The sequence below is a fragment of the Pipistrellus hanaki genome (assembly GCF_964339955.1).
Source record: "Pipistrellus hanaki genome assembly, chromosome: 13".
Classification (NCBI taxonomy): Eukaryota; Metazoa; Chordata; class Mammalia; order Chiroptera; family Vespertilionidae; genus Pipistrellus; species Pipistrellus hanaki.
Window position 1 is genome coordinate 57797445 of NC_140515.1, and position 27661 is coordinate 57825105.

At 63.6% G+C, this 27661-nt stretch overlaps 3 protein-coding genes across 4 annotated transcripts in view; 2 read left to right on the forward strand and 1 right to left on the reverse strand.

The window, feature by feature from the left end:
- TWF2 (twinfilin actin binding protein 2) overlaps positions 1–27661 on the forward strand; it is a 99123-nt gene that overhangs the window by 9978 nt on the left and 61484 nt on the right. The window contains exon 10 of one of the 2 annotated variants that reach the window (XM_084902354.1): positions 10204–10215. The exons of the other annotated variant lie outside the window; for it this stretch is intronic. The gene's annotated coding sequence lies outside the window, so the exon portion shown is untranslated. Of the gene's footprint in view, positions 1–10203; positions 10216–27661 lie in introns of those variants that run through there. 2 annotated transcript variants of the gene reach the window in all.
- On the forward strand, positions 4342–8607 carry TLR9 (toll like receptor 9). The gene is made up of 2 exons (XM_084902267.1): positions 4342–4561; positions 5299–8607. Exons 1-2 carry the CDS (start codon positions 4559–4561, stop codon positions 8473–8475), a joined length of 3180 nt encoding a protein of 1059 aa, XP_084758393.1. The 5' UTR covers positions 4342–4558; the 3' UTR covers positions 8476–8607.
- On the reverse strand, positions 14679–26425 carry ALAS1 (5'-aminolevulinate synthase 1). Its single transcript, XM_084902291.1, has 11 exons — positions 26309–26425; positions 25341–25567; positions 22247–22468; positions 21451–21600; positions 20893–21112; positions 20124–20308; positions 19182–19361; positions 18730–18894; positions 16420–16688; positions 15498–15660; positions 14679–14942 (listed from the first exon to the last, which is right to left on the reverse strand). The coding sequence occupies exons 2-11, from the start codon at positions 25537–25539 to the stop codon at positions 14782–14784; spliced, it is 1914 nt and encodes a 637-aa protein (XP_084758417.1). The 5' UTR covers positions 25540–25567; positions 26309–26425; the 3' UTR covers positions 14679–14781.

Consider the following 27661-nt stretch of genomic DNA (forward strand, 5'->3'; position numbering starts at 1 on the left):
GATCATCGGCTGCCTCCTGCAGGCCCCCCACCGGGGATGGAGCCTGCCCCTGCCGCAGGAGCCCCGAATAGGAATCGAACCGGGACCTCCTGGTTCACAGGTCCACAGATCGACGCTCAGCCTCTGAGCCACGCCCGTCAGGCCAAACTTACCGGCTTCACACAACACACGTGCACTCACTCCCCGGCAGTTCTTACACGCGGGAGTGCACGCAGGGCGAAAGCCAGGCGTGGGCAGGGCCGGCCCTGAGGCCTGGGGGGACCATCCGCTGCCACACCTGTTCCCCGGCCCCTTCCTCCCCCTGCAGAGCCCGAGGCGGCGGCTGCTTCTGAAGATCGGCTTCCCCTTCCCCTGCCTGGAGGACCGCTCTAATTATAGTCACTTCCCTTTCCCACTGCTGCGGGCCCCTCCTCTCAAACCCGGAACTCTGCCTGTGAGCCCCTCTCGTGGACTGAATTCGCAGGCCAGGCAGTGGGATGGCGGGGAGGCTCTCTGGGGGCATTCCTCGGCCTGCCCCGCTGGGGAGCTCTGCCCACTGGGCTTCCCGACCTCAGTGGAGCTGGGCTCTGGCGGGTGCGTCTGGGTGTCTGAAATCCTGCAGTGCCCAGCCAGTGTGTGTGCATGCACACGCAGGCTTCCCTGGCAGCTCATGGCCACCTCGGGACCTGGGTACTGCCCCCAAGGCAGACGGTGGCTACTGGAAGGGGAGAGGTCCTGAGCCTTTGGTCCCAGGGGCCCTGGGGAGGGGCTCAGCACTGTCCTGTCTGCTGTGGCACAGCCTGGGCGAGGGCGAGGGCGAGGGCCCGACCCCTCCCTGCAGCGGCAGCCGAGCCCGCCTCCCCCGCAGAAGCCCTTTGCGTTCACTCAGCGTCACTCAGAACCTGTGTCCGGCGGGGGCGGGACAGCCCAGGCTCAGCTGGCCCCGGGCGGGCCCTGGGACACAGACAGGAAAGGTCCCACGTGCCAGCGGGCAAGAAGGCTATTATAGGCGACGCAAGAGCAAGGAAATGGCATGCTGATCGGTAAAACTCAAACAGGAAACAGCCAGGCTGAAGCCGGTGTGGCTCAGTGGATAGAGCGTCGGTCTGCGGACTAAAGGGTCCCGGGTTCAATTCTGGCCAAGGTCATGTGCCTTGGTTTCTGGCACATCCCCGGCAGTGGGTGTGCAGGAGGCAGCTGATCGATGTTTCTCCCTCATCGATGTTTCTACCTCTCTATCTCTCTCCCTCTCTGTAAAAAATCAATAAAATATATTTTTTAAAAAAGAAAACAGCCAGATAATACAACATGGAGAATCCAAGATGGCTGCTCGGGTAGGCACCTAGCCGCAGCCGCACGCAACAATTTCAATAAAATACAACTAAAATATAAAATGGACATTACCCAGAACTACAGGAAAGTCAACTGACTGGAAATCCTACAACGAGAAGCAAGGAGAAAACCAGAAGGAAGCACGGAGGAGCTGTAAAAGCCTAAGGTACGGAGACACGCGGCGCGCGCGGCGAGTACAGAGCCGGAGAGGAGGGAGGCCGAGTGCCTGGCTGGCGTTCCCTAGCGGGAAGGAGATAAACACTCGGACTGTGCTGGGCCCCCGACTGCTCTGAACCCCCGTTCTAGGCCAGACCCCGGGGACCCAGGCTCATCCAGAGGGAGCTGGGCTGTAAGGCGGTACTCGGGGAAGCAGCGAAAGGAGGTCCCGGAGGCGCACACAGCGCGCAGAGAAGGGCCGGCCGGCTGTGCCGTAGGACTGCCCTGGCGGGAAGGAGACAGGCTCCAGACTGCTCTGAACGCCACCTCCAACTCCACTTCCAACTGAACTGAACCCCAGTTTCGGGCCCATTGCGGGAGAGCTTACACTGTTTGGTAGCAGGCGAAAATCGAGGGCACCTTTCTCTCAGAGGCGCTTGCAACAAGTACTGAAGGACCCTGAGTCTCAGGAGTCGCATAGGGCGGGGCTGACGGAAGCCAAGGCTGTAGGCTCCACCCTGAAACTCCGCCCCCATCAGGAAAGCTGCCTGCGAAAATGCCTAAACCAAATAGATCACAAACGAAAGAAATGGAGAACAAAAAGCGACTGGATATAGAGTTCAAAACCACACTTATAGGGTTTTTCAAGAGACTCCTAGAAAAGGCCGATAAAATAAATGAGACCTATGAGGATATGAAAAGGGATCAACAAGAAATGCTAAGGGATCAACAAGAAATAAAGAATACATTGTCTGAAATAAAAAATATTCTACAGAGTCCTAAAAACAGAATAGAAGATCGCAAGAATCAAGTCAAAGATTTGGAACATAAAGAGCCAGAAGACACTCCTCTGCAGAAGCTAGAAGGCAAGAGAATCCAGAAAATTGAAGATAATGTAAGAAACCTCTGGGACAACTTCAAACGATCCAACATCAGAATCATGGGGGTCCCAGAAGATGAGAGAGAGCAAGATATCGAAAACATACTGAAAGAAATAGTGACAGAAAACTTCCCCCACCTGGGGAAAGAATTGGACTTACAAGTCCAGGAAGCACACAGAACTCCAAACAAAAGGAACCCAAAGAGGACCACACCAAGACAAATCATAATTAAGATTCCAAGAGCAAAGGACAAAGAGAGAATATTAAAAGCAGCAAGAGCTAAGCAGGTGGTTACCTATAAAGGAGCACCTATACGATTGTCAGCTGATTTCTCAACAGAAACCATGCAGGCCAGACGGGAATGGCAAGAAATATTCAAGGTGATGAATAGCAAGAACCTACAGCCAAAAATACTCTACCCAGCAAAGCTATCACTCAGAATCGAAGGTCAGATAAAGAGCTTCACTAATAAAAAAAAGCTAAAGGAGTTCATCACCACCAAACCAGAATTATATGAATTGCTGAAGGGGGTTCTTTCAGAAGAGAAAGTAAATAAAGATAAAAATTATGAACAACAAATACGTAACTATCAACAAGTGAATCTAAAAACCAAGGAAATTAAAAAAAAAAAATCTGATGAACAATATTAACTGTTGAATATAATAGAATCAGAGGTATGGAAGGGGAGTGAACTGATGATTCTTGGGGAAAAGGGAAGAGGGGAATGTGGGAAGAGACTGAACATAAACTGTGCACCTATGGATGAGAACAATGGGGAGTGGGGAAAGGGCAGAGGGTGGGGTGGGAAGCGGGGGGGGGAAAGGAACACTTGTAATAATATGAACAATAAAAATTTATTAAAAAAAAAAAAAAAAAAAAAAGAAAACAGCCAGAAAAGGGGCTTGGCCCAGGTTGAAGGTTTATTTTTTATTTTTATTTTTTTAATTTTCATCATCACCCTTTTTTGATTTTTTAAAATATATTTTATTGATTTTTTACAGAGAGGAAGGGAGAGAGATAGAGAGCTAGAAACGTCAATGAGACAGAATCCTCAACCAGCTGCCTCTTGCACACCCCCTACCGGGGATGTGCCTGCAACCAACGTACATGCCCTTGACCGGAATCAAACCTGGGACCCTTCAGTCCACAGACCGACGCTCTACCGCTGAGCCAAACCGGTGTTGGCGGGTGGAAGGCTTAGACGAAGCGCAGGAGGCCCTGCTGAGAGGCCCGTGTGAGGGGACGAGAGGGAGGCATCGGCGGGGAGGGAGGGTCTGAGAGAAGAGCTGCAGGCAGAGGGCCCGGACCCTCACAGGCCCCGGCGGCAGGTGCCCCGGTGTGTCCAGGCCGGCCCAGGAGGGAGGCCACTATGTGAGTGCGACTTTGGCTCCAGAAAGGGTCACAGAGGGGCCTGAGCCGGGGAGAGGGGGCCTCCGGTGACTCGGGCCCATGGGAACAGGCGTGGGTGTGGGTGTGAGCACAGAAGCCGGCCACCCGTGAGGAGAGGCCGAGGTGTTGGTCTAGGCGAGAGATGGCGGGTGATGGGCAGGAGCCGGCGGACCTGGAAGTGGAGCCCAGGGCCTTGCTGAGGGCCGGGGACCCTGAGGCTCGGGGCCGAGGAGCGGGCAGAGCCCATAGGGAGCCGAGCCAGGCGGTCCGGCGGCCCAGCCGGGGCTGTGCTCTGACTCTGACCCGCACCGGACGTGGGGAACGCAGGGGGGCCCCCTCCTAGAGGGAGTAGGGGCTGGGGTGCAGGTGCAGCCGGGAGGCTCCGCTCCCCACACCCAGGCCCGAAGGCCTCTGCCTGGAAGGGCAGGTGACGGGAGGGGGCGCCGGCCTGAGGGCATGAGGGTGAGAGGGGAGGCCCCGCAGGTGTCGCCGAGCCCTCGAGGCCTGGCACTGCCCCGATGCCAGCTCCTCGGGAGCACCGCCTGGCTGGGGCCCGTGGCTCCCAGGGTCCCCGCAGACAGGTGTGAGCCCAGACAGACGGCGGTCTTGCGGGGACAGGCTGGGGCGAGGGAGGGGAGCGAAAGAGGAAGGAGGGCCCGTCTGCCATCTGACTATGCAAATGGCCTGACTCATCGCACGCCCCCCGCCATGGCAGGGAGGGGGCTGGCGGTTGTGAAAGTCTCACTTCCTCTGCTGGCAGCAGTCGCAGCGGGAAGGGCCTGGCTGGACGAGACCCTCTGGACAAGCCCCCTCTCCTGGTCATGGTAGGACGCCCACCCTTGGCCGGGGAGGGGACAGCGGGGCCGGGGGACGGGTGGGGAGACAGTAGGGGACGCACTGTGACCCCCATGGCCCAGGGCGCCCCCTGGGCCCCCCAGACATCAGAGCAGAGCCCGGCTCTGAGCAGAAAGCCCGACCCATTGCGAGGACGAGGAGGCCGAGGCCGAGGGCTCCCTCCGAGGGGCCCGGGGGCCGAGGCAAAGCTGGGCGCCCAGGCCTGGCTCTGACCCGCAGCAGGTGCAGGCTCCTGGGCCGAGGGGAAAGAGCGGGCACTGCCCCCCGGTGCCCAGGCCCTGGATGGTCCCTGGCCTGGACCCCAGCGAGACCCTCATTCCTGCCTGGGTCTTGGCCAAAGGGAGGGGGAGGGGAGGAGGGAAGCAACGGGCGGAACGGGGAGGGGCTCCTTGCTCAGGAGAGAAGAGCGATGGGCTGAGGATGGAGGGAGAGTGCGGGGAGGAGAGGGGAAGCCTGGGGCCTGCAGGCACCCGCCTGGCTCTCGTGCGGCCGGGGTTTGGTTCGGAGTGAAAGTCTGGCCCATGCGTCTGGGTCCCGGGTCTCAGGGGCGGTTCTGAGTCCCCGGCCCACGTCCAGGTTCCCACGAGCCTCGGAGGGGGGAGGGGGGTGGGCAGAGAGGCGGAGCCTCCCTGGGGAGACCTGGGTGGGGAGGCGAAGCCGGGCTGGTACTCACGCTCCCCTCCCGCTCTCCCCCTCCCCCCTGCAGGGCCCCTGCCACGGTGCCCTGCTGCCCCTGTGCCTCCTGGTCCAGGCCCAGGTGCTGGCCCTGGCCCGGGCCCAGGGCGCCCTGCCCGCCTTCCTGCCCTGCGAGATGCAGACCCCCAACCACGTGGACTGCGAGTGGCTGTTCCTGACGGCCGTGCCCCGCTTCTCCGAGGCCTCGCCCCGGGCCAACGTCACCAGCCTCTCCCTGCGCTGCAACCGCATCCGCCACCTCCACGACCAGGACTTCGCGCACCTGAGCCGCCTGCGCAAGCTCGACCTCAAGTGGAACTGCCCGCCCAGCAGCCTCAGCATCATGCACTGGGCCTGCCACATGACCATCGCGCCCCGCACCTTCCTGGCCGTGCCCACGCTGGAGGAGCTGAACCTGAGCTACAACAACATCACCACGGTGCCCGCCCTGCCCGCCGCCCTGCGCATGCTGTCCCTCAGCCGCACCAACATCCTGGTGGTCGACGCCGCCAGCTTCCGCGGCCTGCACGCCCTCTCCCACCTGTACGTGGACGGCAACTGCTACTACGAGAACCCCTGCGGGGGGGCCGTGCGGGTGGCCCCCGGCGCCCTCCTGGGCCTGCGCAACCTCACCCACCTGTCGCTCAAGTACAACAACCTCACGGCGGTGCCCCGCGGCCTGCCCGCCGGCCTGCAGACCCTGCTGCTGGCCTACAACCGCATCGTCGCCCTGGGGCCCGGCGACCTGGCCAACCTCACGGCCCTGCGGGTGCTGGACCTGGGCGGGAACTGCCGCCGCTGCGACCACGCCCGCAACCCCTGCGTGGAGTGCCCCCGGGGCTACCCCCGGCTGCACCCCGACGCCTTCCGCAGCCTGAGCCGCCTGGAGGGCCTGGTGCTGAGCGACAGCTCCCTCCACAGCCTGGACGACCGCTGGCTCCGGGGCCTGGACAACCTCACGGGGCTGGACCTGAGCGAGAACTTCCTGTACGACTTCATCACCAACACCTCCGTCTTCTGGCGCCTGAGGAGGCTGCGCAAGCTCAACCTGTCCTTCAACTACCACAAGGGGGTGTCCTACGCCCACCTGCGGCTGGCGCGGTCCTTCCAGGGGCTGCGCGCCCTGGAGCACCTGGACATGACGGGCATCTTCTTCCGGGAGCTGAGCCGGCGCACGCTGCAGCCGCTGGCCGGCCTGCCCGCCCTGCGGAGCCTCCGCCTGCAGATGAACTTCATCAACCAGGCCCAGCTCAGCGTCTTCGGGGCCTTCCCCCGCCTGCGCCAGGTGGACCTGTCCAACAACCGCATCAGCGGGGCGCCGGGCGCCGAGGCCGCGCGGGGGGAGGCGGGCGCCGGCGAGGCGGGCGGGCGGCACCCGGAGGACCTCGCGGCGCTGGGCCCGGAGGCCCCCCCGGGGGAGGGGGAGGCGGACACGGGCGAGGCGGGCGGGCGGCGGCCCCCGGGGGACCTCGAGGACGCCCCGGGCTCCGGGGACTTCAGGGACTTCAGGCTGAGCTGCGAGAACCTCACCTTCACCCTGAACCTGTCCCGGAACAACCTGGTGACGATCGAGCCCGAGATGTTCGCGGGGCTGGGGCGCCTGGAGTGCCTGCGCCTGAGTTACAACAGCATCTCCCAGGTCAACGGCTCGCAGTTCGCGCGGCTGTTGGGCCTGCGGGTGCTGGACCTGTCCTACAACAAGCTGGACCTGTACCACGGCCGCTCCTTCACCGAGCTGCCGCTCCTGCGCACGCTGGACCTCAGCTACAACAGCCAGCCCTTCAGCATGCAGGGCATGGGCCACAACCTCAGCTTCGTGGCCCAGCTGAGCAGCCTGCGCCACCTCAGCCTGGCCCACAACGCCATCCACAGCCGCGTGTCCCCCGAGCTCCGCAGCGCCAGCCTCCTGGCCCTGGACTTCAGCGGCAACGCCCTGAACCGCATGTGGAACGAGGGCGACCTCTACCTCCGCTTCTTCCAGGGCCTGAGCCGGCTGCAGAGCCTGGACCTGTCCCGCAACCACCTGCACGCAGTGCTGCCGCGCAACCTGGCCAGCCTGCCCCCGGCCCTGCGGCGGCTGCGGCTGCGGGACAACTACCTGGCCTTCTTCAACTGGAGCAGCCTGGCCCTCCTGCCGCAGCTGGACAGCCTGGACCTGGCGGGCAACCAGCTCAAGGCCCTGACCAACGGCAGCCTCCCCGCCGAGCCCCGGCTCCGGAGCCTGGACGTCAGCCGCAACCTCATCAGCTACGTGGCCCTCGGCTTCTTCGCGCCGGCCACCGCACTGTTGGAGCTCAACCTCAGCCACAACGCCCTCCGCACGCTGGACCCCGCCTGGTTCGGCTCCCTGGCGGCGGCGGACGCCCTGACCTTCCTGGACGTGCGCGCCAACCCGCTGCACTGCGCCTGCGGCGCGTCCTTCGTGGACTTCCTGCTGCAGGTGCAGAGGGCTGTGCCCGGGCTGGCCAGCCAGGTGAAGTGCGGCAGCCCCGGGCAGCTGCAGGGCCGCAGCATCTTCGCGCAGGACCTGCGGCTCTGCCTGGACGAAGCGCTGTCCTGGGACTGCTTCGGCCTGTCGCTGCTGGCCGTGGCGCTGGCCCTGGCCGTGCCGCTGCTGCAGCACCTGTGCGGCTGGGACCTCTGGTACTGCTTCCACCTGGGCCTGGCCTGGCTGCCGCGGCGCGGGCGCCGGCGGGGCACGGACGCCCCGGCCTACGACGCCTTCGTGGTCTTCGACAAGACGCACGCGGCCGTGGCCGACTGGGTGTACAACGAGCTGCGGGTGCGGCTGGAGGAGCGCCGGGGGCGCCGGGCGCTGCGCCTGTGCCTGGAGGAGCGGGACTGGCTGCCCGGCAAGACGCTCTTCGAGAACCTGTGGGCCTCGGTCTACGGCAGCCGCAAGACGCTGTTCGTGCTGGCCCACACGGACCGCGTGAGCGGCCTGCTGCGCGCCGGCTTCCTGCTGGCCCAGCAGCGCCTGCTGGAGGACCGCAAGGACGTGGTGGTGCTGGCCATCCTGAGCCCCGACGCCCACCGCTCCCGCTACGTGCGGCTGCGCCAGCGCCTGTGCCGCCGCAGCGTGCTGCTCTGGCCCCACCAGCCCAGCGGCCAGAGCAGCTTCTGGGCGCAGCTGGGTGTGGCCCTCACCAGGGACAACCGCCACTTCTACAACCGCAACTTCTGCCGCGGCCCCACCACGGCCGAGTAGAGGCGCTGCCCGGGACGCCCCAGCCGGCCTCGCCCTGCAGAGGGGCCCCGGCACACAGCAGGCACTCCATCAATGTTCCTGGCAGGCCCCGTGGCTGCCTGCTGGCCATGCGCGGAGCTCCGGAGGTGTGAATGGGAGGGGAGGAGGGGGATTCCCAGGGAAGAGGGGCGGGAGGCCATTGGGGGTCGCAGGGGAGGGAAGCTCCAGGGTGGTTGTGAGGGGGGGAGTGCAGGGGGGAGGGCGGGGGAGGGTGTCTGCGGAAGGTCACAGAATGTGGTCTTTAAAAAAAAAAAAAAAGGAACACTTCACAAATGTGCCTGCCACCTGTCATCCTTGAGCAGGGGCCATGCTAATGTGCTCTGTATGGTTCCAACCTTAGCCTGTGAGCTGCCGAAGCAGGCACCGGAGCGTGTGGCACCGGAGCGTGTGGCCCCGGACCGTGGTCCTGGTCTTCGCAGGAGCAGGCTGGGCCCCCCTTCTGCGGCTCAGCCGCCTCGGTGGTGTACTGGCCTCAGGGTCTGCCTCCCTCGCCTGCAGCCGGGTCCCAGGGGATGGATGATGGGAAAGCCCGGTGGTGAGTTCAGGGGGGCGACTGCGCCCTCTGCTGGCCATGCCTGAGCTGTGCCCAGCTGGCTGCCAGGGTGGGAGAGGAGGCAGCAGGACCCCCCGCAGCAGCAGCAGCAGCAGCAGCAGCAGCGGCAGCCCCGGGAGCAGGGAGCCACAGAGGGCTCCAGAGGGCGCTCACCACCCTCCCCTTCCTGCTCCCCCTGGAGCACATGCCGGGCCTCTGCTCTGGCATCAGAGGGACATCAAGGTGAGCCTCCATCTGTCCGCAACGCTGGGCCTGCCCCGGACCCTGCCTCTCCCAGCGGAGACCGAGACGCAGCCACAGGGGTCAGAACGGAGAGAGTGTGTGTGTGTGTGTGTGTGTGTGAGTGTGCGTGTGTGTGTGTGTGTGTGTGTGTGTGAGAGAGTATGTGTGTGTGAGTGTGCGTGCGTGTGTGTGTGTGTGTGTGTGCGAGTGTGTGTGTGTGTGTGCGAGTGTGTGTGTGTGCGAGTGTGTGTGTGTGTGTGAGTGTGTGTGTGTGTGTGTGAGCGTGTGCGTGTGTGAGAGAGAGAGTGTGTGCGTGTGTGTGTGTGAGAGTGTACGTGCATGTGTGTGTGTGTGTGTGAGTGTGAGTGTGTGTGTGAGCGTGTGTGTGTGAGAGAGAGTGTGTGCGTGTGTGTGTGTGTGTGCGAGTGTGTGTGTGTGTGAGAGTGTGCGTGCGTGTTTGTGTGTGTGTGTGTGTGTATGCGAGTGTGTGTGTGTGTGAGAGTGTGTGTGTGTGTGAGCGTGTGCGTGAGAGAGTGCGTGCATGTGTGTGTGTGTGTGAGTGTGAGTGTGTGTGTGAGTGTGTGTGTGTGAGCGTGTGTGTGTGTGAGAGAGTGTGTGCGTGTGTGTGTGTGTGTGCGAGTGTGTGTGTGTGTGTGTGTGAGTGTGCGTGCGTGTTTGTGTGTGTGTGTGTATGCGAGTGTGTGTGTGTGTGAGCGTGTGCGTGTGTGAGAGTGTGCGTGTGTGTATGTGTGTGTGTGTGTGTGTGAATTTCGGGACACCACAGGGAGCCCCAACAGACAGGGTCCCTACGCGCACACATGAGAACCGTGGTCAGGTCAGGCCCGGAGCCACTGGCGCTCCGTCCTGGGCCGGCTGCCACCCCATCCCCACAGCCAAGCCTGCGCTTTGGGCAGAGCCGCCGGCCGCCTGAGTGGAACCAGCTTGACAGGCCCCGGCCAGCGTGGGACCGCGGGAAGGTAGAGCGGCCGCAGCCTTGGCTGACCCTGCAGCCTGACTGTGGGCAGCCTGGATGGGGCTGGGGTGGGCACGGCCGCTCTGCCCACACAGCAGGGAGAGAAGTCAGCCGCCTTCCTCTTTCTGACCTGGCGCAGGGGCTGCTGCCAGCTGGTGCCCTTGGTCCGCTTGCTGCAGGGCTGGGGGAGGACCTGACCCAGCCCGGCTCTGCCTGTCCTGCGGCCGAGGGCTCGGTCCGGAGGAGCAGTGAAGGCCAGCGCCCGCCCTCCCTGGCCCTGGGCCCGCGCCTGGGGAGGAGGAACCAGGAACCGTCCTGCCCGGGGCGGGCGGGCAGCGGGGAGGCCCCTGTGAGCGGCCCCGGGACCCGGGCAGGAAGCAGGCCTGCCTGCGGGAAGCGCGATTTGCCTGCCTCTCAGAGCCGCTGAGTCCGCCCTCGGCCCTCCCAGGTGGAACTCCCCCACCCGGCTCCCGGGGACCAGCTCTGCAGGTGGGCGGTCGTGGGCAGGTCTGAACTCCCAGCAGAGCCTCCGTTCCCTCATCTGGAAACGGGGCTGGCCCCGGCGTGGTCAGGACGCGTGGCCACGTGTGGGGAGGTCTGACAAACCTGGCAGGCCCCCCGGGCCGTCATTGCTAGGAAAGGGGCTCGGGTGGCTTTGCTATTTGCTCTCTCCACCCAGAGCCAGGCACCCCCCACCCCCAACCTCCCCATCTCCCCACCCCTCCCCACCCCCATCCCCGCCCAGCACTGAACAGGGCTCAGAGACAGACGCTGACTCAGAGGCTCGGGGAGCCGGACAGTCCGGCACCTGCAGACCAGGCGTGGCTCCCGTGGTGTGCCACAGGGAGCAGGGAGCACTGGACTGCCGAGGTGTGGGCAGGAGACGGGACACCCGAGAGGAAACGCACCTGCTGAGATCCGAGACGGCACCCCTCCCCTCGGGGGAAATGGGAGGCTTCTAAAGGCTCTTGGAAAACTTCCATGACATCATTCACGTTCACATGAGCTCTTCCTGCATTTCTTAATCCTCACCCGCGGACATTTTCCCATTGATTTTCAAAGAGAATGGGAGGGAGCGGGGAGGCAGAGAGCGAAGCATCGATGTGAGAGAGACACACCCATTGGCTGCCTCGGAATTGAATCTGGGGCCCTTCAGTCCGAGAGCCGGAGCTCTAACCACTGGGCAATCAGCGAGGGCCACGGCAGTTCTTCTCAGGAGCCGAGCTGCTCATTGTCACTCGGGTCACAAATCCCAGCCCTCCCCGGGCCATCCCCCCAGCCTCTGGGCCCCAGAGCAGCGAGGAGGAGAGTCCGGCTGACGGCTGTGGGCCCCTCGGGCTCTAAGTCCTGTGAGGAGGATGGCGGGTCCCGCTGAGCCTTCAGAGACCGGGGGCCCACGGGAAGGGAACAGCCCGAGGGCATGGCAGGCGTGGGACCGAGAGACCCGGAACCCGGGGCGGCTTCCTGAGCAGAGAAATGCCGGAGAGCCGCTCTGCGGTGCCGGCCCGGGCGTGCGGCTCCCTCTGCGGGGACCAGAGCGGCGGAGAGGAGCGTGGGGCCCCTCCCAGACCCTCGGGTGGGGTGTCAGCAAGCACCCCTTTCTGGAGCCTCGAGCAGGTGTTGTCCTCTGCCCAACTTCCCTGTTCCTCCCGGGAAAGTAGGCTGGATGCCACCGTGGGTTCCTGGCATGGCACCACCTGGCCTGTGGCATCACCTAGCCCCGTGGTTGGCAAACTCAGGAGTCCACAGAGCCAAATATCAACAGGACAATGATTGACATTTCTTCGGAGAGCCACATTTTTTAAACTTTAACTATACAGGTAGTACATGGTTACTAACTTAATGAGGGTACTCCTAAGCTGGCCTTTGCTTAAAAACTCAAGGGGCCAAAGAGCCGCATGTGGCTCGCGAGCCGCAGTTTGCCTACCACTGGCCTGGCCTATGGCATCAGCCGCGGGAGGAACAGGTAACGGCCTGCAGCTGAGACCCAGGGCCTCGCGAGAAGAGGCAGGTGGCCGCCGCCCACGCGGGCGGAGAGCCGTGTGGATTCACTCCCAGCAGAGGCGCGTGGAGGGAGAGCTCCCGGGAGCGGAGGGCCGGCGCCTGGCCCGGGACCCCCCATGCAGAACGGTGAGGACCCGTGTCTGTGGCCGCGTCCGTGCTGTCACAGCAGGTGGGCCGAGGCTGCCCCTCCGCCCCCTCGCACACGCCGGCTCTGCCTGCCCCGTGCAGGCCGTGCGGGCCGCCGGGCGGGCCCCTGTGGCGGTGAGCGTGCTGGGAGGGCAGTGGTGGCTGGCGGCCGGGGACGGCGAGAGCCCACGAGGGGCTTCTCCAGGACGGGGCCGGGCCAGGTGTGCTCAGGCCCCCGTCGCGTGTGGGGGAGGCAGCCCCACCATGGCCCAGGGCGGGGAACGTGGACAGAGAAACTGCCTGCCCCAGGTCCGGGCGCCAGAGACCTCCAGGGTGTCTGAGGCTCAGGGTGCCCGCCCACAGGGGACGCAGAGGAAGAAATGGGGGGAGGGCGATGCAGCCGGGACCCACATCACCGTCAGCTGCGTGAGGAGGCGTGCCGCCGAGTGGGAGGGGCCCGATGTGACTCAGACTCGAAGCTCTCGGGCCCCAGCGGTGTGGCTCAGTGGATGGAGCGTCGGCCTGCAGACCCAAAGGTCCTGGGTTTGGTTCTGGTGAAGGGCACGTCCCTCGGCTGCAGGCTCTCCCATGACCCAGTCCTGGTGGGGGCCCGTGAAGGAGGCAGCCCATTGATGCGTTTCTCTCACACCCACGTCTGGCTCTGTCTTTCCCCCTCTCTTCCACGCTCCCTAAGGACCAATGGGAAAATATCCGAGTGAGGATTCCAAAAAACCACCGCCACCTCCACCAAGCTCAGGCAGCGCTGGGGGCCGGGCCGGCAGGTGTTGGGACGATGGCGGTGAGCCGTGGCAGCCGGGCCCAGGGGTGGCCCCAATGGGTGGCTGGCCCCAATGTGTGGGAGGCGGGACTGGCGAGGAGCCTCACGGGAGGGACCAGCTCACACAGGAGGTCCGAGTGACAGGCGGGGGAGGAGCGGCAGCCCGGTGCCCTGACCCGGTGGCCACAGGTGTGGGGTGGGAGGGAGGAAGGCAGGGTTAGGTGCAGGGGGAGGAGGAGGAGAAGAGCCGGAAGCCGTGGCCTGGAAGGCCAGGGGAGAGGAAGGCCCAGGGCAGCCCCCTCCAACACCCCTGGGAGAGCCGGTGGCAGGCAGACGGACCAGCCCCAGCAGCGAGGCTCCGAGGGAGGGGAGCTGTGGGGACAGGGCCCAAAGATGGGGGACCAGCAGACAAGGGCAGGGCTGCTGCTGGAAGGGACCCGTCTTATTAAACTGGCAGGTGACGGTGGTTGGCATATAACCTGCGGGTGTGCACTGTGAACCCCCGTGCACGCTCTCCACCCCACGTCCCGGCTGCTGGTCACCTGGATCTGAGCCTCCATCTTGCCCCCACGCCCCCGGCAACCGCCATGCCGTGGAGGGAGCGGTTCCCTGGGTGCTTTAGTCCCACAGGGAAGTGAAACCCTGCGGTTCCCGTCCCACTCGGTTAGCACGAACTCGTGCGGCCGCGGGGAGCCGCGCCTGGCAGTGCCGCGTCTCATGGCTGTGGGCAGTCTGCGGTCTGTGTGCACGTCTTCACCCGCTCATTCCCAGGCAGGGGCGGGGTGCTCTGAGGCAGACAGTCTGGTGCAGGCCCCGGGCTGAGCAGGAAGGGGACATCCATGGGGACAGAGCTGGGCCCAGGAACGTGCAGGCAGCAGTGGGCCGGGACAGGAGGGGGGGCAGGGCAGAGCACAGCCCTCCCATGTGCTGGCGGCACGGGCCCGGCAGGGGCAGGGCTGGAGGCCCCGCAGGAGGGAAGTGGGCCGGGCAGCGGCGGCGGGAAGGGAAAGGGAAGCAGGCGGCTGTGGAGGGTCGCTGGGCGGCGCTGCCACTGGTTCAGGTTGGAGAATAGAAACTGAGAGGAACGCCACGGCGGTGAATGTCAGGGCCGGCGGTGGCCGTCGGTGACCGTCAGGGCCGGTGGTGACCGTCGGGGCCGGCGGTGACCGTCAGGGCGGCGGTGACCATCAGGGCCGGCGGTGAACGTCAGGGCCGGCGGTGAATGTCAGGGCCGGCGGTGACCGTCAGGGCGGCGGTGACCGTCAGGGCCGGCGGTGAACGTCAGGGCCGGCGGTGAACGTCAGGGCCGGCGGTGAATGTCAGGGCCGGCGGTGGCCATCAGGGCCGGCGGTGGCCGCCAGCTCCAGCCACGGAGGCAGGTGGCGCAGGTTTGGAGCCGCTGCCAGAGGATGTTTTCACACGTTTTATAAACCTCAGCCACACACACACTTCACACCCAGCTTCAAGGAAAGGAAAACGACGTGGAGTCTGCACCAAACACAGAAGGACCCAGCACGTAAACAATTTTATTTCCCGACGGAGCTTCACTATGGATAAAACTAACATAACTTAGTCCACACAGACACTGCGCCGTGTGGGGGGGCGGGGCCCTCAGGCCTGTGCGGAGACCAGCTTGCTCAGGCCGGAGAAGTAGGATCGCTCCCGCTCGCTCATCGCCTCGAAGTGCAGCGGCCTCCGGCAGAAGTTGCACTCGGCCGAGGAATGTGGCTTCAGGGCCAGCCCCACGCGCTTCCACGCGGCCAGCAGACTCCCTGCGAGCAGACAGGGAGGGTTAAGAGGACTCCAGCCCAGGAAGGCCGGACAGGCAGGGGCGGGCCCCCGTGTGGACAGAGAAGGGCGAGTGGCCGCTGGGGGCTGTGGGTTTCTCTCCGGGGTGATGAAAGTTCTGGAATCAGACAGGTGACTGCCCACAGCACCCTCCCGCCCTCATCCTCAGTTTCACTTTCCAGTTTGTCACCCGTGGCCAAACGTGGCCTGAAAACATGATGTGGGAAATCCCAGAAATAAGCAATTCACAGGCTTTAAACTGCACCCCGAGTAGCAGGATGGAATCCCCCGCTCTTACCAGAGTGTGTGTGTGTGGGTGGGGGGAGCGGCCAGGTGTGAGCGGGCGCTGGGACCACCCCCCCTCGGGAAGGAGAGTGAGCGAGGCGGACTCGGAGCCAGCACAGGCCCTGCCTTGAGGCCTCTGCCCTCCGGGAACTCCACCACCAAGAGGCAGGGGCACTGGGGCCAGCAGGCTCGCTCAGAGCTCCCGAGACCGCTCTGCAGCCCTAAGTCTTCCCGCCGGGCGCCTGGGCACTCACCCACGAAGTAGTCCATCATCTGGGGGGTGTGGTGCGGGGTGGGGGCGATCCGCAGCAGCTCTTCCCCCCGGGGCACCGTGGGGTAGTTGATGGCTTGCACATAGATGTTGTGTCTGCTCATGAGCTCGTCACAGACCTGGGTGTTTTTAGCAGCATCTGCCACCTGCGTGGACAAAGGGTCAAGTCAGGCCGAGACCGGTGTGGCTCAGTGGATAGAGCGTCGGTCTGCGGACTGAGGGGTCCCAGGTTCGATTCCAGTCAGGGGCATGTACATTGGTTGCGGGCGCATCCCCGGTGGGGGGTGTGCAGGAGGCAGCTGGTTGATGTTTCTCTCTCATCGATGTTTCTGGTTCTCTATCCCTCTCCCTTCCTCTCTGTGGAAAATCAATAATAAAAAAAAAAATTTTTTAAAAAGTAAAGTCAGACCAGACGGACCCCCTCAGCGGAGCTTCTGAGCCCACACTGTGGGCGCAGGTTCGAGCAGCACGGCCAGCGGGAGGCAGTGCCCGCCCGACCCCACAGCCCCACACGAGGGTGCTCTTGGTGGCTCCCAGGTGGGCGGGCAGCAGCTATCACGGGTGCCGCCAGCTGGCCCCACGGACGTGCACACCGGGTGAAGGCAGCGCGGGCAGCTGTTACCCACTCTCTCCCGGCGGCACCAGGGCGGCGCTGTTTGTGGAGGAAAGGACCTGACAGGAGGCCGCACGGCAAAGCTAGCGAGCTTTGGCCCCGCCCCAGCCCGGCCGCCATCCGCCCACCCCGCCCCGCCCAGCGTGCCAGCCGGGGGGCACAGCCCGCCTGGCCATACCCACCCGCATGGGGATGATGTGGCTGGGGCAGTGCACCATGGGCAGCCTGGCCGCCATCCGCCCGCCCCGCCCAGCGTGCCAGCCGGGGGCACAGCCCGCCTGGCCGTACCCACCCGCACGGGGATGATGTGGCTGGGGCAGTGCACCACGGGCAGCCCGGCGTCCATGAGCATCTGGCGCAGCAGCTTGACGTTGCGCTGGTGCTGGCGGCGCAGCGCCTGGCCCTCGGGGCTCTTGAGGACGCGCACGGACTCCAGCGCCCCGGCCAGCAGCATGGGCGGCAGCGAGGTGGTGAAGATGAAGCCGGCGGCGTAGGAGCGCACGGTGTCGATCAGGGCGCTGGTGCTGGCGATGTAGCCGCCCACGCAGCCGAACGCCTTGCCTGCGGAGGCGGAGACACAGGCTGTTAGGCCTCGGCGCCCGCTTCTACCTCCTTCACTGGACCTAAGACTGAGGAGAGGCTGTCCCCGCCTCCCCAAGGGGGAACTGAGGAAACCGGGCAAGGGTCCTGCCCGGCCCGTGCCACCCGGCACCCGGCCCCGGGGCCCGCACTGCTGCCTGGCCGCCGGCGCCCCCCGCCCGCACGTGCTCTGGGCCCACCTCTCCGTGAGCAGCACCTGGAGGTGGGGCTGTCACCCAACAAAGGCGCTCTGTTTTGGTGGGACCGTATGACTTCCTGCTTCAGTAACCACAGAACTGACCATCAGCATTAATTACCAGACAAACATGAACACTCAGAACTGGGCGGGGGGGAGGTGGGACTGGGGACACCTCATCTTTCATCCTGCTAAGTCCCTTTATGTAACCTGTTCTCAGGCTTCAGGATCCGGCTCCGGTGCCCTGAGCCTCACCCTTCCCTCCGCTCTGAGATTAACATTCTTCTGGGACCCCCTGCAGGGCGGGCGCTTAAGCTCTTCCTGGGAAACTCCTTCCCGGGCCTTCCCAGCTCTGGCTGAAGGAAGAGCTGCGGCTGCGGGGTCCGGACAACAGGGTCAGGGCTGAGGGCTCAGGGCTGCGGGCTCAGCCTGAGGGCTCCGGGCAGCGGGCTCAGCCTGAGGGCTCAGGGCTGCGGGCTCAGCCTGAGGGCTCAGGGCAGCGGGCTCAGCCTGAGGGCTCAGGGCAGTGGGCTCAGGGCAGCGGGCTCAGGGCTGAGGGCTCAGGGCTGCGGGCTCAGCCTGAGGGCTCAGGGCAGTGGGCTCCGGACAGCAGGGTCCGGGCAGTGGGCTCAGCCTGAGGGATCCGGGCAGTGGGCTCTGGGCAGAGGGCTCCGGGCAGTGGGCTCAGCCTGAGGGCTCCGGGCAGCGGGCTCCGGGCAGTGGGCTCAGCCTGAGGGCTCTGGGCAGTGGGCTCCGGGCAGTGGGCTCAGCCTGAGGGCTCAGGGCAGCGGGCTCAGCCTGAGGGCTCTGGGCAGTGGGCTCAGCCTGAGGGCTCAGGGCTGCGGGCTCAGCCTGAGGGCTCAGGGCAGTGGGCTCCGGACAGCAGGGTCCGGGCAGTGGGCTCAGCCTGAGGGATCCGGGCAGTGGGCTCTGGGCAGAGGGCTCCGGGCAGTGGGCTCAGCCTGAGGGCTCTGGGCAGTGGGCTCCGGGTAGCGGGCTCAGCCTGAGGGCTCTGGGCAGTGGGCTCCGGGCAGTGGGCTCAGCCTGAGGGCTCAGGGCAGCGGGCTCAGCCTGAGGGCTCTGGGCAGTGGGCTCAGCCTGAGGGCGCAGGGCTGCGGGCTCCGCCCGTGAACAGGGCTTCCTCTGGGAGGGCCCGCTGGCCATGCTGCCTGCACAGGGTCTGCTGGGTCACGGGGTCCTGGCGCCTACACAGAGCTGCCTGCTTGGGCCTTACTGACGTGAAGTCTCAAGTTTACCGATTTCCATCCCATCTCCTCGTGCCTCGTAGGCAAAGAGGATTCCTCTGTTTCCACACGACCCCTTCTCCACAGAGCCGGGGAGGGCCGTTCCCACTGTCCCCCAGGACGCTGAGGCGCCGGCGGCGAGGAGCTGTGCACAGACTTACACGTCTGGCCCCGGAGATCCCGCCTCTCGATGGGGAGAGCTGTGAGGTGACTGGTCCCCACATACAGGCACGTGGCACAGAGCTCAGCACCACAGCACCGGACCTCTGGTCCCACAGCCGCCCGGACACCGGCATGGGATTCTGGTTCTGACCCGGGGACAGTCGGAGGCGCACGGTGAGGGCTGCGGCTGAGGCCAGAGCCACAGCTGTCTGCTCGGGCTCAGACGCTCCTGTGTCCGGCCATGAGAGTCACTTGGATCCTGGGAGCCAGGCCTCCGGCTCCGAGGGGTTCTGCTGGGCTGCGCCAGCCCCTCCCAGAAAACAAACACTCAGCTTCCTGCGCCACCCAGCCCCGCCAGGCCAGCCAGCCCTGCTCGCCGGCCCAGTGCGCCCAGTGCGGGCAGCAGGCGCAGAGCACGTACCGAGCGTCCCGGAAATGATGTCCATCTTTGGCATGACTCCGTCCCGGTCGCCAATCCCGCCGCCGCGGGCCCCGTACAGCCCCACCGCGTGGACCTCATCCACGAAGGTGATGGCCCCGAACTCGTGGGCCACGTCACACAGCTCCTCCAGCGGGCACACCGCGCCTGCGGGGACAGAGCGCGCTCAGACGGCGGTCCTGTGAGTTAGCAGACTGAACGGCACGTTCCGGGGGCTATCGCCAGCACTCCCCGGTTCCCAGGTGCTCTGGGGTCTCAGAGCGGGAAAAGCCAGAGCAGAACCACCTCTAATTTACCCAAACCTACCCATGTCCAGGATGGCAAACCCTGGCAGGCAAGTCAAAGGAAAGAAACTGCAAAGCCCAAATAGACACGTTGGAAGAGTTAAAAAAAAAAAAGGAAAGGGGAAAAAGAAGAGTGCAGCGCAGACTCACCGTCCATGGAGTGCACGGTCTCGAAGGCGACGATCTTGGGGGCCTGGGGGTCGGAGCGCTGCAGCAGCCCCCGCAGGTGGCCCACGTCGTTGTGGCGGAAGACGTACTTGGGCACCCGGCTGTTCCGGATGCCCTGGATCATGGAGGCGTGGTTCCCAGCGTCGGAGTAGATCTCACAGCCTGACAGACAGACAGACAGACGCTGTTTGTCACTGCCACCTGCACCGAAGACCACCTCTTTCCCAGGCAGCGAGACCGCGGCTCAGCCCGCAGGGAAAGCCGCCGGAGCCTGCTTCCTGCCGGCAGTCCCGCCTCGGCGTCTCCTCCGAGGCCACGGGGTGCAGGGCCCCGCAGCAGGCGGCCAGCCTGCTTTACGTCGCGGCCGCGCTCCGCACCCGGTCACAGGGAGCCACAGTGAGAACCCACAGCGCGCTGGAGCAGCAGCCCCGGACCAGGCCTTGCGGCTGACCCTTCGCTGGGGTCACGTTCGCTAGAACTCAGCATGTGCGTGTGCCAGCACTCACACCCAATTCCACAACGAACGCCCAGACACGCCACTCCTCCCAGCTGGTGCTGGTTAAGCTCTCTGCTGTCAACATCCCTCTCACGCTAACCCGCCCCCGAGGGGCCACGTGCCAGGCCCGCAGCGGGTGCCGGAACGAACCAGCACCGCCTGATCGTGACAGCGAATCTGAGGACAGACGGCCACCGAGTGCCTGTGCGGCCAGGAGACCTGGCCAGAGCGGTGAGTCAGGGCCCAGGAGGGACAGACAGGACTCTGAGGTTTCGTCACACAACTCAGTTACACCCAGTGGGAAACCTGTGAATCACTTATTTCTGGAACTTTCCATGTAGTAATTGTGGACTGCAGCCGACCCGGGGAAACAGAAACCACAGAAAGCAGGGACGGGGCTCCCAGACCCCCAGCACCAGCGCCCCCACCTGGCAGCATCCTCGCCAGCGTGAAGAGGGTGGAGTCGTTGGCCACGAAGCAGGAGGAGAACAGGAGGGCCGCGTCCTTCCCGTGGAGGTCGGCCAGCTCCCGCTCCAGGTCCACGTGGAACTTGCTGGTCCCGGAGATGTTCCTGGTGCCGCCGGCGCCGGCCCCGTGCTGCTTCAGGGTGTCCCTGCAAACAGGCAACAGCACGTGAGCCTGCCTGTGCGCAGGACGCCAGCCGGCCCCTCCGGGCCCCGGAGACAAACTCCTTTCGGGGACCCCTCGCTGTGAACCGGGCCCCGAACTCTCCACCAGCAGCGTCTCTGGGTGCGGAGGGAGCCGGTCCCAAAGGGGAGCTGCCTCCTGAGCCAGAGCTTCCGCCCACAGTCTCTGAGCCCCCGGCATCGGGGAGGCTTCTGGCTGTGCCTGGGCATCAGGCTGCGGAGAGGCCCCCGACGGCTCCCTCAGCCTCTGCACGCCGGCCACGCGGCGTCAGGACGGACCGTCGCTGACCTCGGGGGCTCCCAGCGGCAAGCAGCCCTCCCCAGGCCGCTGGCCACGGCACCCCCGAAGGACCCGCTCAGATCGACGCCTTCTGGACGCGTTTGTGACGCAGTAGGAAGCGGACAGAGTCCCCGTCGCTGGTTACGGCTGAGAGCAGTCCTTCGCTGGGGAGTCCCTTCCAGCTGCGGCCCCACCTCCACAGGAGCCAGACCCGGACATCAGCAGCGTCCCGCCCCGCGCTGCCCGGGGCCAGGCGCCGAGGGCACTCACATGACGGCCCCGCACACCCGGGGGTGGCGGCTCATGCCCAGGTAGTCGTTGCTGCACCAGACCGACACCTGCTTCTTGCTGACGGAGCCCGAGTAGTCGTCCGCCATGGGGAAGAGCTGTGCCCGCCGGTTCACAGTTTTGAAAACTCGGTAGGTGTGGTCATTCTTTTTCTCATCAATTTTCTTCTCAAAGAAACGATCATACTGGAACGTGGAAACAGCTGAAGACGCAACGAGAGACAGGAGAGCCTGGTGGTTAGGAAGCACGTCTGGGCTTGGCTGAAAGACCCGGGTCCCACCCCAGCTCAGCCACTAGGGGGTGCTGGGCAAATGCATGATGCGTTCATATGGGCAAGTGACGGCACGTCCTCGTCTGGAGACTGCCCGGCCATGCCTGCCCCCGTGCCAGTGTGGATGCTGCGCTGAGGGAAGGTGGGTACCAGCAGGCTTGTACTCACTACGGCCAAGAGCACCTGTGGCATCGAGCAGGGCCCGGCGTCAGCCACGCCTCACGTGCGATGTGGCGTTGAGTGGGATCGCCAGGCAGAGTGAGACTTACACTTGGGCAGGTTGTCCTGGAGCAGGTGGGACACCCTTTCAGGCCTCTGCTTTCGCATCAGGTCCTGGAAGTTCTTCAGCAACCCGCTCGGCTCCCCGCCACCCGTCTTCACGCTGACCACACTGGGGTTCGCTGAGGCCTGGGCAGCCTCTGTAAGTGACAGGCAAAGGGGGCCCAATGGCATTCCGGTCCAATACCTCCGGGCACGCTGTCTCCACGGCGGGCAGAGCCCCTCATGACGCAGGTAGTAACTGGGAGTGTGAAGCTTTGCTGCCCCTCGGACCCGGATTGGCCAGAGCCCCAGCCAGCCTCAGCCGATGTTCCAGGCCCAGGCTCTCTAGCCGGCCGGCGGTCTCCCCCCTCGCCCTCCTCTGTTCCCGCTGCAGAAAACAGCCCCAGCCCAGGGCAGCATTTCTGCTAGGGACGCTCCCCGGGACCTTGGTGCTCCAGGGAGAAGCCACTCCGGGATGAAGGTTGCCACTCGCTAACCATTGTGAGACACAGCCCAGGAGCCCAGACCATCACGTACTGCAGTGACAGTTTGTGCCTTTACTCCCCAGACGATGGGGACAAACAGGTGAGCTGGGTCAGCTGTGCCTGCAGGGTGTGCTCAGCAAGCAGGGGTTCCTGTAAAAGCTGGACTCCCCCTGTTGTGCAACGCAACCCTCTTCCCGTAGCTTCCTCCTGGCTCTGCGGGGCGGCGGCGACACAATCCTCCCACCGGCAGCTCGTAAGCGAGCCCGAGGGTCCCAGAGGGCCACCCGGGCCTCCCGCTTCCCGGCGCAGCCGCGGTTACCTGTCCTCACGGCCTGCATCTCCTGCACGTCCTCCTGCAGCTCCAGGCTGGCCTTGCGGAACACGCTGCTGCCCTGCTGGCCCATCTGCGCTGCCAGGAAGGGGCATTTGCTGGCAGCGCCCTGGCTCGGGGCCGGGTGTCCAGGGGGGAGCTGCGTGCCATCTGCAGCCGGCGGGGAGCCACCGGGAGCCAGCGGCGCCTCGGCCTTGGCAGTTTTGTCCTCTGTGGGGGGAACGGAAGAGCTGAAGCCCCAGAACTGTTTGCTCACCTCACCAGCAAGCCACCTGTTCTTTCTCTGACGGCCCAGACAAACTTGGTGCCACTCTACCTCTACCACCACCGCCGCCGCCGCCACCGCCAGGCACAAATCCACGGCCACCAGGTGCGGTGGAGCGGCGGCCCTTCTGCCTCCGGGAAACAGTCCCTCCCACACACGCTGCCCTCTGGGTGCAGACCCAGGGCTCTCGAGTTGGGCCGTTTCCAGTAAATCTGCCCCAAACACACGCAGCGTGCTTCTTGAGGTCACACTCTCAAAGTCCCTGGAAGTGTTCATACAATTTTTTCTCTGCTAATATTTTCTTTAAAAAAGTGTTTTTAGCCGGGACCGGTTTGGCTCAATGGATAGAGCGTCAGCTTGGGGACTGAAGGGTCCCGGGTTCGATTCCGGTCAAGGGCATGTACCTTGGTTGCGGGCATATCCCCAGTAGGGGGTGTGCAAGAGGCAGCTGATCGATGACTCTCTCTCATCGATGTTTCTAGCTCTCTATCTCTCTCCCTTCCTCTCTATATAAAATCAATAAAATATATTAAAAAAAAAAAAAAAAAGTGTTTTTAGCCCTAACCGGTTTGGCTCAGTGGACAGAGTGTCGGCCTGCGGACTGAAAGGTCCCAGGTTTGGTTCCGGTCAAGGGCATGTACCTGGGTTGTGGGCACATCCCCAGTAGGGAATGTGCAGGAGGCAGCTGATTGATGATTCTCTCTCATTGATGTTTCTAACTATCCCTCTCCCTTCCTCTCCGGAAAAAAATCAAATATATATTTTTTAAAAAAGTATTTTTATTTATTGATTTCAGAGAGGAAAGAAGAGGGAGAGAGAGAAACATCAATGATGAGAGAGTATCATTGATTGGCTTCCTCCTGCACACCCCCTACTGGGGACTGAGCCAACAACCAGGACACATGCCCTGACCGGGAATTGAACCCTGACCTCATGGTTCATAGATTTGAGGCTCAACCACTGAACCACACTGGCCGGGTTTTGCTAATATTTTCCAAACAGATTCCTGCTGTTTCTTGATAGACACACAATTGATTTTCCTCTTAACAAAGGAGATCAGGCTACGAGTAAGGTCATGAGGTCACTGCCTGCCAGAGCTCAGGTCCCGGCTGCGTCACAGCACACACCTCTACCTTCTCATCAAACTTCCCCGACGTCACACCTGGGCTTCTAGTTACGACAACTCCCCTCTTCCCCTCAGCAAAGTCATCCGCCTTCCTTCTAGAAAAGTCTTTCTTCATCTCTCTGGAATACCCGTGAGTCACAGGCTAGCCTCTCTCACAGCCGCAGCAATGTGTCACAATACCCTTTTCACTGAAATCTTCCGTGAAGGAAAGTTTAAAAGGCTGCTTTGAAATTCGCTTCGCTCGTTAGTCAGTGCAGGAAGCCTGGAAAATGAAGGGTTCTCTCATCAAACTGAACCTTTGGAGCCTGGCGGGTGTGGCTGGGTGGCTAGAGCGTCATCGCATTCAGGGCTGATCCTTGGTCAGGGCATGTGTGGGAGGCAACAGATCAACGTCTCTCCCCGCCCTCTCTTTTCCTCCCTCACTCCCTCCCTTCATCTCTCTGAAGCCAATTAAAAAAATTAATTAAAAAAAAAAAAAAAAAAAAGCAAAAGGCAGTCAGTAAGACATCTGGGTGTGATCTTATCCCCTATGCACAGGTTTAAAAACGTTCTCCTCTTCAGCAGGTGCTTGTTTGCTCTGCTCTGCTCACTACGAACTTCTGCCTAAACTAGGAGCTTGTGGACATCACTGCGATGGCTCAGGGCAGCCTATCCAGTGGGCAGGCCGCAGGCCACACGCCCATTGCCCTCCTGCTGGGGACACAATGGCACCAGGGCTCTGACAGCTCCGTGAAAAAATAACTCCTGAGCAGAGGCCAAGAGGAAAAGCGATCCTACAAAGCACGGAATCCTCCCCACTTAATGACACGCCCTCCACACGCCCACCCAGAACCCCGACAGCCTGGGAGGCAGGCTCACCTCTGAGGGTAAGGGGCATCGGGAACGCCCACCCCCGCCTGGCACAGCCGACCACACTGAGCCACCTCTGACCGCTTTACTCAACACAGACATGTCTACATCGTGTACAAAGTAAAAACACGCGTGTTAAACAATCCTGCTCTAACAAACTGGGATTCCCCTCGCGTGTGGTTCCTGGAGCAGCTCACAGGCAGGAAGGGGACCGGCACTGGCAGGGGGCTGGGGCGGAGTTAGTGTTAATGGGACAGAGTTCCAGTTTTGCAAGATGGAAAGGCTCTGAAGACGGGGATTGCACAACATCGGGAATGCCCTCAGCGCCGCGGAACTGGGCACTTAAGATCGATGGATGATAAAAAACTTTCAACCTAAAATAATAATTTCTAAAATTTCCTAAAAACTGATCGAGATGGTACATTTTGTAACGTACATTTTACCACGATGACAAATAATATTTAAAAGCAAATTAGGAGAAAAAGAATCATAACTTTAGAAGCCAAAAAAAGCTTCCCCTCAATTTTGCTTTGAACCTAAAACAACTCTAAAAATAGCCTATTCAAAAAACAAAAAAAATAAAATAAATAAAAAAATAAAAATAGCCTATTCACTTAAAAAAATGAAAAGCCCAAGGGCCAGATCTTTCATGACGGACGGCCGGGTCAGAACATGCCCCCTCTCCTCGGAAATGCCCGAGTCCTGCGCCCCCTTTGGAGACGGAAAACCCCAGCGCCCACCTGGGAGGTCAGGGCGTCGCTGACGTGAGATCCCCCCGAAGAACTGGGCCCGGCACCCAGTGACCCCCGTGGACCGAACCCCACTGGGAGGCTGGCACTCACTCTCGCTGACGGGCGGGGTTTCCTTGACCTGCTGGCAGTGCGCTGCAGACCCCGACAGGGCCCGGGGGGCTGGCGCGGCCCCCACTTCCATCATCTTGGGGCAGTTCTGGGCGTAGAACAGCAGCGACTTGCCCGCCTTCTGCAGGAAGGCCTGAGGCACGCGGGACAGGAACGGGCAGCGGCGCACCACAGTCTCCATGGCGGTCCGTCCGGGAGGTGCACTGATCCTGCAGGGGGTTGAGTGACATGGACACTTGTTAATAATCGGGCAGACGCCCCGGCAAGGTCACGGGGTTCGGGTGTCGCCATAACTCACAGCGAGGGGCCCGGGGGTGCTGAGAAGCCTCACTCCACGATGTCTGAGAACAGCGCGGAGACGGAGCTCACTAGGAGTGGGGGGCCCCTCTGCCCAGGTCCCCCAAGGCAGCCCGGGCCCCAGCTCCACGCAAAAGCACCCGCGAGGCGGCTCTCCCGAGTGGAGCAAACGCTGAAGAATCCCAAGGGGAGGGACAGGAGGGACGAGTGCGGAACAGGTTTGGGAGGCCGGCGGCTCCGGAGGAGGATGCAGGGCCCACGGGACACTTAGCACACACCCGGAGCAAGGAGGCCCGGGCAGGGGCCGTCCACCCGCCCGGGCAGCAAGGGCTCCTCCCGGCCTCCCAAGCCCTCGGCGGCCCCCAGCGGGGTCCTGGGCCCCGGGCGGGATGTCCGGGGAGCTGGGCACCGCGGACAGGGGCGCACGGAGGGAGAGGGCAGGGGCGGGCGGAGGGCAGGGGCGGGCGGCGGCGGCGGGGCGGGAAGGCCGGCGCGCGGTGCTGCCCCGGGGGCGGGAAGGCCGGCGGCGGCCGTGGGCCAAAGGCCTGGGGCGCCCTGACCCCGGCGGCAGGTGAGGCGGTGGGGGAGGGGGCCGGGGCCGGGAGCGGGGCCGGGAGCGGGGCGGCGCGGGCCGGAGCGCGGGCCGCACTCACCTGCGCCGGTCACTGTGCGGGGCGGCGGCGGCGGGCGGAGGCGGCGGGGCGGCGAGGACAGCGGAGGCGCAGAGCGTGTCCTTGTCCGGGCGGCGGGGCCGGCGCCGGCCTGATATAGGGCGGGAGCGAGCGCGCAGGCGCCGTGGGCCTCCCCGCGCAGGCGCGCTGCGCCCGGGGCCCATGGGGGGGGGGGGGGCGGGGAGCAGGGGGGGCGGGCCGGGGGCGGGAGGGTGACTTCATCCTGCACACGCACACCTCACCCCCCTACCCCACCCTACCCCGTGCGCTTCCCACCGACCAGTCCGCGCTGCAGACCCACCTCCCCGGAGGGGGCCGTGCGAGGGCAGAGAGGGCAGGGGTGTGTGTGTGGCGGGGGGGGGGGGGGGGGGAGACAAGGGGACAACTGGGACAGAGGAGGGAGGGGAAACGCAGGGCCCAGGACCAGAGTCTGGAGCAGAAAAAGCCACGCCACCCAGCTGGCTTTCCCGGAGGAAGTGGGGCTGGATTGCTCAAGGTTGCAGGGGTCCTTGGGGTGATGTGCAAAAGGGACGAGGGGGGGGGGGGGGGGCTCGCAGTGGGAGGAGCAGAAGCGGAAGGAGGCCCCGCTGTGGCGCTTTCTGGGCCGAGATGAAGGAACTTAACCTGATGCCGGGAAGGAACAGGGCTGGATGGAACCCGCACACTCCTCAGCACGGAGACCTGGGGTAGGGGTGCGGAGTGGGGGTGGAAGCACAGGGCCTGACACATAATTAGGGTTTGACACGTACTAGGTTTTTAAAAATATATATATTTTATTGATTTTTTTTTTTTTTTTTACAGAGAGGAAGAGAGAGGGATAGAGAGTTAGAAACATTGATAAGAGAGAATCATCCATCAGCTGCCTCTTGCACACCTCCGACTGGGGATGTACACGCAGCCAAGGTACATGCCTTTGACGGGAATTGAACCCGGGACCCTCCAGTCTGCAGGCCGACACTCCATCCACTGAGCCAAACCAGTTTCGGCTCATTAGTTATTTTTATTTTTCATTTGGGCTGTCCCAGGTCCCTTGCTGGCTACCCTGGGCACCAGCTGGGTGGCTCGGACTCCAACCCAAAGCTGGCTGTGCGTCCTTTGAGTGTCCCGCAGACCACGCCTGCAGGAATGCCAGCCCAGCCACCTTGCTCCAAGCCCTACTCAGCTAAACTGAGGCGGGGCTGGGCTGGGCCTGTGCCAGCTCAGAGGGGCCCTCCACTCTCGGGAAAGGGCTCTGCAGGTTACTCAGTGCTCAGTGAGGCATTCACAAGAGGGAGAGAGCCAGAGCGACAGTGGCCACGCTGGGCCAGGTGCTCGTTCCCTCTCTTTGAGTCACAG